This window comes from Pogona vitticeps, chromosome 1 (genome assembly GCF_051106095.1).
Source record: "Pogona vitticeps strain Pit_001003342236 chromosome 1, PviZW2.1, whole genome shotgun sequence".
Lineage (NCBI taxonomy): Eukaryota > Metazoa > Chordata > Lepidosauria > Squamata > Agamidae > Pogona > Pogona vitticeps.
The window spans coordinates 304,392,395-304,405,106 of NC_135783.1; the positions used below are offsets into that span (position 1 = coordinate 304,392,395).

The window sequence follows — 12,712 nt, forward strand, 5'->3', positions numbered from 1 at the left end:
ATACTTTCTGAGACCAGAGCTGACAAATCTGGCAAATGTATAAAGATGCCTATTATTTATGCAGACTTTTGCTTAATCTGAAGTCTCCATTCCTTATCACACATCATTCTTGGGGCTCCTCCAACCGTTACAAATAGTATTTGGTGAGCATGGCTGCTGCTTGCATGCAGGGAGGGGAGAGTGGCAGCTGTAGTACACACACACACATTTACCTCGTAGTTATTAGAATCCAAGTGTTTACATCTATTTATTTTTAGCACTTAACATAGGCAGGACTGCTTAATTAATTAATCAAGTATTTATTGTACGAAAGGAATGGTCACTTCCTAGAAACATGGGGAAAACGTGGTTTCACTTGGCATACCTGTTGACCAAGATTTCACATGCTAAAAAAGCATAAAAACAAAATTCATCTATCAGCATTGTTTATTTTGTTGTTCACGAAACCTATTTATTTTTAATTTCAATTGAAGTTTTGGCTGAAAATGCACAATATTTGGAGTAGTAAATGTTTTATGTCGTGAATATGTAGCTTTAATTATAAGTCACATGATTTTATTTTGGCAAATTTTGAAAAGACATCTATTTTCTTATTATGTGTAGCCAGACAGAGCCTTTGAGCACTGATATTTGCCAAATATTAATTCTGTTGCTTTAGGCTCAGATATAAATGATGTCATAGGAGCAAACAAGAAGAGTGGAAAGTAAGAAGCTGAATTTTCCTGAAACGCTCATTCCTGTAATGAATAATACTATTCTTTGTCTCTTGTTCCCTTTTATGACCATCAGATAAAAATAAGCTTATCTCTCTTTTTTTAATTTAAAAGTACCAATTTAAAACAGTGGATGCATCGTTCACTTTGTGGTACAAAATACTGTTAAATTCCTGGAACTAATATTATAGAAGTTGGTAAAAACAATCTTTTGAATATACTGAATAGTGCTCTATTAAAACTGACTAGCAGTTTATTGTTTGTTATTGTGTTAAGTCAGCTTCTAATGACCTTTTAAGGTACCATAATTGTTGTGTTGTAAAAATGAAAAGAGGTTTACTTGTCAGAATATTTCTTCATGTCCAGGTTTCAGCGATGACCAGGAGTGCATTTGCACAGTTAAAACTAAACCAGCTGTGTCTGTTCCTGGAAAGGTCTGATTTGGCCTTGATGACACATGCCTTAGTTATATTCTGGCTAGATTGCTGTACCACACTCTGTGTGAGGCTGCCTATAGAAAGTGTCAGGAAACTTCAGTGGGTTCGAAACGCAGCAACCAGATTGCTAACTAGGACTGGACACAGGCATCACACAGTCCCTGTTACAGCAGCTCCACTAGGTGCCAATCTGTTTCTAGGCAAAATCCAAAGTGATGATTCTAAGCTCTAAATGGCTTGAGCCAAAGCTATCTCAAGGATTGCATATCCCTTTATGAGCCTGCTTTCTCTTCAGGCAAACTTTCCTTAGATGAATGTCTGCCAAATCTTTTTTTTTTAATGGATTGTTGTACCTTACTGCATTGAATGTTTTTTGGTGTTGCATTCATGATTGATTGTATAGTGTTGTATACTCACTATTATTAGCTTAAATACTAACTTTTAATTGTTGTAAGCTGACTTGGGTCCTTTTTGCTTAGAAAGGACGGTTTTAAATATTTTTTAAAATAAATATAAAAATGGAAGGCAATAACATATTGAACTTAGTCTGTGAGACTTAGAACATAAAACATAAGAATTTTGCATGGCTGTGTGGAAGCTGTGGTTACACTGAAGTTGTGGTTCCCACAGAAGTATTTTCAATTCAGATAATTTCTTGACTTGTGAAATAGTTTTTTTCCTAATGGATAGTGCAATGACCCGATAAGATATTGTTTTCCCCTCTGAAAGTTAGCTAAGGGTGCAACTACACTGCTGCAGTTTGATTTGCAGACTATGTTACGTTTGAAGTTGCAATCAATGTTCACACAGGGGCTACAGATTGATTCAGGATTACTAACTTCATCGTTATATAGATACATATAGATATATAAAATATATGGATTTTTCTTTTAACATTTTTAATATTTTCAGATTGTGGATAAGTGGATTAGTTGGTACTGATTCCACAGATAATTGGGTCCTACTGTAGATCAGAATTCATACATCAGAATGATTCCATAACAGGGATCACCAACTTCCTCTTCTCATCCATTATTCTTTCCCCTTACTTTCAAGTATCATACAGGAATTACTTCATCTCTGGTCACATAAAGTTTTAAACTATCGGCATGATAAACTTTTAAAATCCACTTTTTGCCCTTTCATGCAATGAACAGCAGTAAGCTTTTGCTTCACAATGAAAGGGCCTTCCCCCACGATCTGAAGCTTACTGTGTTTGAGAGAATTCAGAACTAGCACTCCATCCTGCATTAAAACCACATTGCTTTGCTTTTGCATGTCTCCCCAGGCTTCAGCATCATGCTCCACTGCCTACATCACTGAAACACCACCTGAAGACATCCCCTGTCTTTACAAGAATGTGTCACAACTAGAAATGAGCATGAACTGCTGATTTGACAGTTCATTCTGGTTTGGATGAATAGGTGTTTGGTGCTTCCCAGCCCCGCCTCCTCTGATGGGCACCCACTCAGAGGCAATACCTGGAGGAGGTAGGACAGGGAAGCCAGGGTGCTGCCTGGATTGGCTGCTTGCTGGAGGAGGCAGGGCTAGGAACCGCTAAACACCTGTTTGTCCAAAAGACAAACAAGCACAAACTGCTGAGCCAGTGGTTCATGCTCATCTCTATTCACAACTAATCACATGGGAAAAAGCCCATTTGAATAATTCCAGCTTGAAAAAGCAGGAGGCCCAGAGTGACAGGGGGGGGAGGCACTTTGGAAGCAAAAAGGGCTGGAGCAATTTGAATCCACCTTTGCATCATGCAGTCAGTAAAAAATAATTTGAGATCACCCATTTTTTAAGTTGAGCAAGCTCTATGGTATTTAACCATGTAATCTTACTCTAAATGAAGCAGTTTGTGCGCTTATGTTATGGAAGATTAATTCTACATTTTAACGCTAGAGTCCACCCTAGCAAAATAACATTCATGATTTTAATTTTTAGCTCCATGAAGTAAGAGGTTAGCAGACTTCAGGCATGGTGGGTCCACTTTGTTTTTATTAGACTCTCAAAATCAACAAACCAGAGCCAAATAAAAAAGTGGATCTTGAGGTTTCTGACTAGTGGCTTCTATATTCTTATAATTAGGGGCTGAGACGCCTGTGGGCATATGCTCAACCTAAAAACTAGACTGAGAATTTAAATCTTGATTTACCTTCTGATCACAATTGAGTTCCGATAGTAAAGTAGATGCAGACTTTGCTATGGTTGAGCAGAATTTCATTCTGCATATTGATGCCACAAGAAAGGAGGACATGTGCTAAGTCTGGACCCTGCCCAGTCTAGAGATATGGGGAATTACTATCTTCAACTTAGCTTAACTGTGTTCTAGCATTGTGGCTGTCTTAATGTGCGGAAGGTGGTTTGGATCTGGAGTAACATGGATCCTCCCATTTGTTTTTTTCAACTCTTCTGTTGATACGTCTTAGGCCACAGAACAGATTTGCCCCAAACTACGGTACTTCTGTTGGTAGATCTCTGCAGTCAGGTGGCAGAAGAGGTTCAGATTTAGAAAAGCCATTGGACTAGCAGTCACCATCTGCTGGCTTGAAAAGATTTCTAACCTCCAGGTGGGATTGCACTGGCTAGTAATGTTATATTTACCTACATTAGAGATAGTGCTCTGTAGCTAAAAGAGAGACTTTAAAAATGTTTACCAGGTCAGTTCATGGTGGAGAAGTATCCGAGCTGGAAACTTGCTAATTCATAGTTCATTCTCACAGTCGCTATTCATTGTCAGATTGTGTGCTTGCCACTATCACTGAGCTTTAAACTAATTAATTTATAACCATGTTTCAGAAGTTAGTGTTTGAAAAAGCTGAGATTTCAATTTATTCCTTGGCCTATTTATTTTATTTATTCCTTGTTTTTATTCCAACAAAGGGACTCAAAATGATTTACTAAACATTTAAAAAGCAAGTATTAAGATAGCTAAAACTGCAATAAGTAGAGTAGGCCCATTGAATCAATTGAAATTACAGAGAAGTTGGCTCACTAAATCCCCAATGGCTCAATGGGTTTAAAAACCCATGGCAGCTAGTTACTTACTAAAAGCCTACCTGAGGAAAATAGTCATTATCAGCAGGTAAGAGAGCAGCAAGGAGGGGATCAGCCCAGTCTCCTGTGAGAAAGAATTCCATACCCTGGCAGCAGCCCCTAAGAACTGTTACAGTCATTTTTGACAGTCATGCTGAATTCAGCAGGTGATATTGCCATACATCCGGCCAGCTTGACAGTTAGCATGGTAGCATGGGTTAACTATAATTCAGGCTATTATCTGTTTGGAGAGCCACGTGAATGTGTTCTGAATAAATATATTCAGAACTTTCAACCAACCTGATTCTCTGAGAAATTAATTGATTCATCCTCATTGTTTATCATAGAGATGAACAGATTCATCAGTATTTAAAAATATGGTTGTGGGTTTTTCGGGCTCTTTGGCCGTGTTCTGAAGGTTGTTCTTCCTAACGTTTCGCCAGTCTCTGTGGCCGGCACCTTCAGAGGGCAGCACTCTGTGGTTTATAAAGTATTTCAAACAATTTGCTGAAGCCGAAGTTAAAAAATCACAATGTTAGCAAAATTATAAGAACAATAGTTAAACATTACATCTTTTAAAAAGTAAAGACATTCAACAGCTGTGAATGTCTTTAACCAAATGCCTTCTTCAAGAAACAGGACAGGATCTTAGGAGATTCTCTTGGGCGGGAAGTCCAGCTCACATGGTAACATAGGATCATGCCACTTGCACAATCACTGCTGTTGTGCAAATTGGGATCTCTATGAAGAAAATCTCCATTCCACTTGTTCTCCTGCACAATTGGTTACTGTATTGGAGTGCGTTTCCATTCAGTGCACTCTCAGTGGACTATTTGCAAAAATAGGTGATAACCTTTATAGACAACTAAATAATCATCATACAATAAATGAGCTTTCATGAATTAAACACCACTTCATCAGGATTGTACCAGTGTAAATTTTAGTGGTCTACAAAGGTATTGCCAATTTTTTGCATTTGGATGGTATTTTGTTATGACCACATGCCTGCCACTTACTTCAGTGGAACAACAAGGATACCAAGAAATAGCCTGCCCCGTACCAACAAGAAGACACTTGGACTCTCAACATCAGCAGAGAAGGACTGCAATCACTAGGTAATATCATTTTGGCTTTACTCTGGCTTCAGTTGGCTAAACCTAGTGAGTTTACTCAATTATCACCCCAATTCTCATATGGAGGACTTTGGTTTTCTGTGTCAACACACACACCCCCGCCCAATCAGAAACATAGCTGTTTCAAACAAAGGCCAAATGGGGAGCCTGTGCTTCTTTGTTTGAAGCATTGGCTACCTAAATTATAATCATAAAAGAGAAACCAGACTCTTCACTGGATCTAAGACAGAAAAGCCTGACAGATTGCCAAGAACTAGTGGATTTAACATCTAAGAGTAACTTTCCTGGCAAAAAAAATCTTGTACTTTTGAACTTCAAGTTTTGGACTTTAAGTACTTTACACTGGTACAATCCCAATGAAGGGGTGTTTATTCTATGAAAGCTTGTTTATTATGTGATGATTGTTTAGTGGTCTATAAAGGTATCACCTATTTTTGCATTTGGATTTCAGTGTGGTGTAGTGGATTGAGTAAGGGACTAAGACTCAGGAGGCCTGGGATTGAATCCTTGTTCAGCTGTGGAAGCTCATTGGGAGTGTGCAATTGGTAAAACCACTCCTTATATATCTTGCTTCCTTAGAAGCCCTGTTAGGTTTGCTATAAGCTGGTTCTGACTTGAAGACACCTAACAACATAAAATACCATACTAGAGCGTGGACCAAATTTCTTGTTAGAAAGGAATTTCTCCAAGAGTCAAATTTCCTTTTTCATTCTGAAAGTTGTCTTCTTTTCCTGTAATGTGTAGAACATAGTTTGAACTGAGCTAATGATTTTTTACTCAGCATATTCCTTGGTACAACAGTCGCTCTTACCATTTTCTGTTGATGGTATTCAATAATCTGTTTGATGCAGACTAATCTGTAGGAGACTTTTGGTGTACAGGGGGCCTAGGGAAGGGGGATTGGTCAGGATGGTTTCCCTTCTTTTTCTACAATTCAGCGATTCCATTATTGTTTGCTTTTGTTAGGAGTCTTTGGCTTATGCAAATAGAAAGCTGGAAACAATTCCAGGTGAAAAGGTCTTAAGAGACACTAAAGAAGAACGTAATCAGCAAAACCGGCTTAAAGAAATTGATCAGCAGCTGAAAAACCTAGAAGAAACTGTAAGTCTTCCAAACTTCAATGTTTTGCTTAAATCTGTAATATTCAGTACAAAGAATAAGAAATGCCTGCATGTTCAAATAGGAACAGAAAGGGTTTTCCTTTGGCCAAAGGGAGTTATAGCTCAGTAATATGTTACATTATAAAACAAATTACAGTGTTCATTTTAAATTATGCTAGCCCTATGAATATAGAATACACTTTTAAGGTGCTTTTATTATTTTTGATGTGGGGTTCCACATCATGTAGCATGTTTTAATATAAAAATGCAGATTGTTTCATCCCATTACATATGTTAAGACATAAATGTAAACTTGTTCTCACTGTTTTGCAAACTATTGGGGTGAGTACAAAACCTGGATAGTCAAAATATGAGAGAGGAAATGGCACTTATATTTTTCAATTATTTTATAATAATCTTAGAACTGCAAAACTGGAAAGGATCCTATGGATTACATTTTATCCTGGGTTTACAACAGAAAAATTAACACATCAAAAGGTAGAACTATTAAAATCATAACAATAATCTTAGAAACAGTTTAAAAAACTGGATTGGGAATCTGTTTTTGTACCCTGAAAACAATGAGAATGTGTTGCAGCTCTGTGGAGGATTTGAGGAATTCTGGGGTTTGCAGAAATGTGATTAAAACATATAAGGTCCCTCAAATTGTTCATTTTCATTTTCACTGTTATTGGAAACAATGAGGTGGAAAATGAATGGTACATACTATAAAGTATGCCTAACGAAACTGGATAATTATACTGATAATTTAACGATCCTTCACCTGATACTGATAATTTAACGATCCTTCACCTGTTCTCAGGTATTATCCCTTTAAAGGAGGAGTGGAGGAACTCCCTTAAAGAAAATAGTTTACAAAGTATTTATAGGGATCTTAGCCCGTGGTCTAGAAGTCAGCAACTTCCAAAGGACTTGGGATCCACATTCATCTCCTATGTTCTAGGCAGCCCATATCCAGCCACCACCACTCCCTATTCTGTGACCATCACTATCATCTGTTTTCTGACTGGTCACTTCTTGTTTTGAAAAAAAAAGGCCTCTCGGGCAGAAATCAGTGTGGGATGATGGGGGTGTGGCCTAAAATGGCTGCATATCTATTAAACCATACTTTTTGCTATTTGACCCCTTTTTTCATTTAAAAATATTTGAGGGGGGCTCAGTCAATGAATCAGCAAATGCTGCAAACTGATTAAGTGAAGGAAGAGTTATTACATTTAATTTCTCTGTCATTTCCATAGTTTAACAACAATGCAGCATTAAATTTGTATTCATTTTCAGTCAAACATTTCTCTGAGAAACAAAGAAAGTTGACTAATGACTAATTTTCTACTGACATTTATATACAGTGGTGCCTCGCTTAACGGGCGCTCCGTTTAGCGATGAAATCGCTTAGTGATGACTTTTTTGGAGCATTTATGCGCTTTGTTTAGCGATGGTCCCTATGGGCGATTTTTGCTTAGCGATGGTTGGGACCATGCTTCGTATAGTGATTAAATTTTGGGTCCCCTGTTTCGCTTAACGATGGTTTAAACAGCCTCATGTTTGCTGTTTTTTTAAATGTTTATCTGTTATTTATAACGTTAAAGTTTACTGTTTAAAATGTTTGAAATCATAAAGTGCACTTAATAAACCCTTTGTTAACCAAATTTGACTTTGTTCTGACTCTTTTTTAATTTGTTGTTGTATTTTTTTCCTAACTGAGATGTATTGAATATGTTTCAGTGCATTTCAATTGGGGAACTGCGTTTTACTTAGCGATGTTTCCTATGGCGATTTTTGCTTAAGGACGGCAATTCGTTCCTATTGGAACGGATTATCTGGTTTTCAATGCATTTCAATGGGAAACTGCGTTTCGCTTAGCAGCGATTTTTTCGGAACGAATTAACATCGCTAAGCGATATGACTTCTTCACGGATTGCTGCCTTGTCGTGGCGAAGGGGCTTGAGTAACTCAGAGAAGCTATGGGCTGTGCCGTGCAGGGCCACTCAAGACGGACAGGTCATAGTGGAGAGTTCTGACTAAACACAATCCACCTGGAGTAGGAACTGGCAATGCCACTCCAGTATCTTTGCCAAGAAAACCCCATGATCAGAAAAAAAGGCTAAAAGATATGACGCTGGAAGATGGGACCCTCAGTTTGAAAGGCGTCCAACATGTTACTGAGGAAGAGCAGAGGACAAGTACAAGTAGCCCCAGAGCTAATGAAGTGGTTGGGCCAAAGCTGAAAGGATGCTCAGCTGTGGACGTGCCTGGAATTGAAAGGAAAGTCCAATGCTGCAAAGAAAAATATTGCATAGGAACCTGGAATCTATGAACCTTGGGAAGCTCGATGTGGTCAAACAGGAGATGGCAAGAATAAACATTGACATTCTGGGCGTCAGTGAACTAAAATGGACAGGAATGGATAAATTCAATTCAGATGATTATCATGTCTACTATTGTGGGCAAGAATCCCGCAGAAGGAATGGAGTGGCCCTCATAGTCAACAAAAGAGTGGGAAAAGCTGTAATGGGATATAATCTCAAAAATGATAGAATGATGTCAATACGAATCCAAGGCAGACCTTTCAACATCACAGTAATCCAAGTTTATGCACCAACCACTAATGCTGAGGAGACTGAAATTGACCAATTTTATGAAGACTTACAACACCTTCTAGAACTGACACCAAAGAAAGGTGTTATTCTCATTCTAGGGGATTGGAATGCTAAGGTAGGGAGTCAAGAGATAAAAGGAACAACAGGGAAGTTTGGCCTTGAGTTCAAAACAAAGGAGGGCAAAGGCTAATAGAGTTTTATGAAGAGAACAAGCTGGTCATCACAAACACTCTTTTCCAACAACACAAGAGGCGACTCTACACATGGAAATCACCAGATGGGCAATACCAAAAGCAGATTGATTATATTCTCTGCAGCCAAAGATGCAGAAGCTCGATACAGTCAGCAAAAACAAGGCCTGGAGCTGATTATGGCTCTGATCATCAGCTTCTCATAGCAAAATTCAAGCTTAAACTGAGGAGAGTAGGAAAAGCCACTGGGCTAGTCAGGTATAATCTAAACCACATCCCTTATGAATACACAGTGGAAGTGAAGAACAGATTTAAGGAACTAGATTTGGTGGACAGAGTCCCTGAAGAACTTTGGATAGAGGCTCGTAACATTGTCCAGGAGGCAGCAACAGAAACCATCCCAAAGAAAAGGAAATGCAAGAAAGCAAAGTGGCTGTCCAACGAGGCCTTAGAAATAGCAGAGAGGAGAAGGGAAACAAAATGCAAGGGAGATAGGGAAAGTTACAGAAAATGGAATGCAGACTTCCAAAGAATAGCAAGGAGAGACAAGAGGGCCTTCTTAAATGAACAATGTAAAGAAATAGAGGAAAATAACAGAAAAGGAAAAACTAGAGATCTGTTCATGAAAATTGGAGATATTAGAGGAACATTTTGTGCAAAGATGAACATGATAAAGGACAAAAATGGGAGAGACCTCACAGAAGCAGAAGACATCAAGAAGAGGTGGCAAGAAAACACAGAGGAATTGTATCAGAAAGTTTTGGATATCCCGGACAACCCAGACAATATAGTTGCTGACCTAGAGCCAGACATCCTGGAGAGTGAGGTCAAGTGGGCCTTAGAAAGCCTGGCTAACAACAAGGCCAGTGGAGGTGATGGCATTCCAGTTGAACTATTTAAAATCTTAAAAGATGACGCTGTTAAGGTGCTACATTCAATATGCCAGCAATTTTGGAAAACTCAACAGTGGCCAGAGGACTGGAAAAGATCAATCTACATCCCAATCCCAAAGAAGGGCAGTGCCAAAGAATGCTCCAACTACCGTACAATTGCACTCATTTCACACGCTAGCAAGGTTATGCTCAAAATCCTACAAGATAGGCTTCAACAGTATGTGGACTGAGAACTCCCAGAGGTACAAGCTGGATTCCGAAGGGGCAGAGGAACTAGAGACCAAATTGCTAACACGCGCTGAATTATAGAGACAGCCAGATAGTTCCAGAAAAATATCTACTTCTGCTTCATTGACTATGCAAAAGCCTTTGACTGTGTGGACCACAACAAACTATGGCAAGTCCTTAAAGAAATGGGAATGCCTCACCACCTTATCTATCTCCTGAAAAACCTATATGTGGGACAGGAAGCAAGAGTTAGAACTGGATATGGAACAACTGATTGGTTCAAAATTGGGAAAGGAGTACGACAAGGCTGTATATTGTCCCCCAGCTTATTTAGTTTATATGCAGAATACATCATGCGGAAGGCTGGACTGGAGGAATCCCAAGCCGGAATCAAGATTGCCTGAAGAAATATCAACAACCTCCGATATGCAGGTGATATCACTCTGATGGCGGAAAGTGAGGAGGAATTAAAGAACCTTGTAATGAGGGTGAAAGAGGAGAGTACAAAAAACGGTCTGAAACTCAACATCAAAAAAGCTAAGATCATGGCCACTGGTCCCATCACCTCCTGGGAAATAGAAGGGGAAGATATGGAGGCAGTGACAGATTTTACTTTCTTGGGCTCCATGATCACTGCAGATGGAGACAGCAGCCATGAAATTAAAAGACCCTTGCTTCTTGGGAGGAAAGTAATGACAAATCTTGACAGCATCTTAAAAAGCAGAGACATCACCTTGCCAATAAAAGTCCAAATAGTCAAAGCTATGGTTTTTCCTGTTGTGATGTATGGATGTGAGAGCTGGACCATAAAGAAAGCAGACCGCCGAAGAATTGATGCTTTTAATTGTGGTCCTGGAGGAGGCTCTTGAGAGACCCTTGGACTGCAAGGAGAACTAACCTATCCATTCTAAAGGAAATCAATCCTGAGTGCTCACTGGAAGGACAGATCCTGAAGCTGAGGCTCCAATACTTTGGCCATCTCATGAGAAGAGAAGACTCCTTGGAAAAGACCTTGATGTTAGGAAAGTGTGAAGGCAAGAGGAGAAGGGGACGACAGAGGATGAGAAGGTTGGCCAATGTCATTGAAGCTGCCAGAATGAATTTGACACAACTCCAGGAGGCAGTGGAAGATAGGAGGGCCTGGCATGGTCTGGTCCATGGGGTCACGAAGAGTCGGATACGACTGAACGACAACAACGACAAAGCGAGGCACCACTGTATTAACAAATATATCTCGTCTTGCCCAGGTTAAAAATGTATTAGTAACACTCTCCATTCCAGGGTTTTACCTTTATTCTTTCTGTCAGCAATGTTCGTTTGCTTTTTTAATGCTGGTTTTTTTTCTCCTCGTAGTTCAGTACTCTCAATCAGTCTAGTATTCCACCTAGTATCTGTGCTTGTTTCCACTGATATGAAAATATATCTGTATTTTGATGTTTGAGGATAATGATTTTGTGTTATATCCATCCAGTTATTACAGCTAAAAGAACAGTATTTTCAGCCTATATTGTTCATAAGATCAGTTTGCATCATATCTTGTCATCAGCTAAGCTAATTTTTTGAAATATGGATTGAAATACACATTTTCAAAGAGTTGACAGAAGCCTAGCAAACAACAGATGGAAGCATTTAGTTCATAGCCGGAGGGAAGAGATCTCTCTCTCATAGTTAATATGATATGCTTAACAGAAGACACCAATAAATGCCTATGATCAGGCTCTGCCATATGGTACTTATCAGTGGGCTGAGTTGGACCTGTGGGGAAACCAGTTTGGAGATATAAACAATCCAAGTATTTTAGTTGGAAAATCAGTAGAATTCATGAAAAATTTGAAGCATCTACCAGGGTTACTATTTGGAAATCTTTTGGAACAAATCAACTAACCTTCAGAAAAATATGATTAGTTAATAGTAACAGGGAAAGAATCTCACAGTTGCAGTTTATCTGACAGGCTTTACAGACAAGTCAAACAAATGACTTTGATCAGATGCTACAAAAAAACTAACTATATGGCCTAATTTGGGTTCTGGAGGAGCACACCTAGTTACTTTAAGATGGGAATTGGCGGTTTCTATGCATATGTTCATGTTTCTAGTGTTTACTGTTCTGGACAGAGATACATGCATTTAAATACATCTTATAAATAAATTTCATAAATTTCATAGTCTAAGAAGATTAAATTAAAATTGAAGCACTAGAAAAACCACAATTGTCAAACTATACTTCCCCCTCAAACATATACTGCTTACAAATTAAAATGGTATTTTAAAGTAGTACATGTATTTAAGAACAGCAAAATCCCTTAAATACAAAATGAACAGTAATATTGCTTTAAAAAAAACAGCATATTTTTGAATTACAG

General features: G+C 38.7%; 1 protein-coding gene across 7 annotated transcripts in view; it reads left to right on the plus strand.

Moving 5' to 3' along the window:
- Window positions 1–12,712, plus strand: part of FSIP1 (fibrous sheath interacting protein 1) — a 136,073-nt gene that overhangs the window by 42,519 nt on the left and 80,842 nt on the right. For 6 of the 7 annotated variants that reach the window (XM_072986294.2, XM_078391702.1, XM_072986296.2 and 3 more), the window contains one exon: window positions 6,286–6,420. The exons of the other annotated variant lie outside the window; for it this stretch is intronic. In XM_072986294.2, the coding sequence (XP_072842395.2) occupies window positions 6,286–6,420 (135 nt within the window). The remainder of the gene's footprint in view (window positions 1–6,285; window positions 6,421–12,712) is intronic. 7 annotated transcript variants of the gene reach the window in all.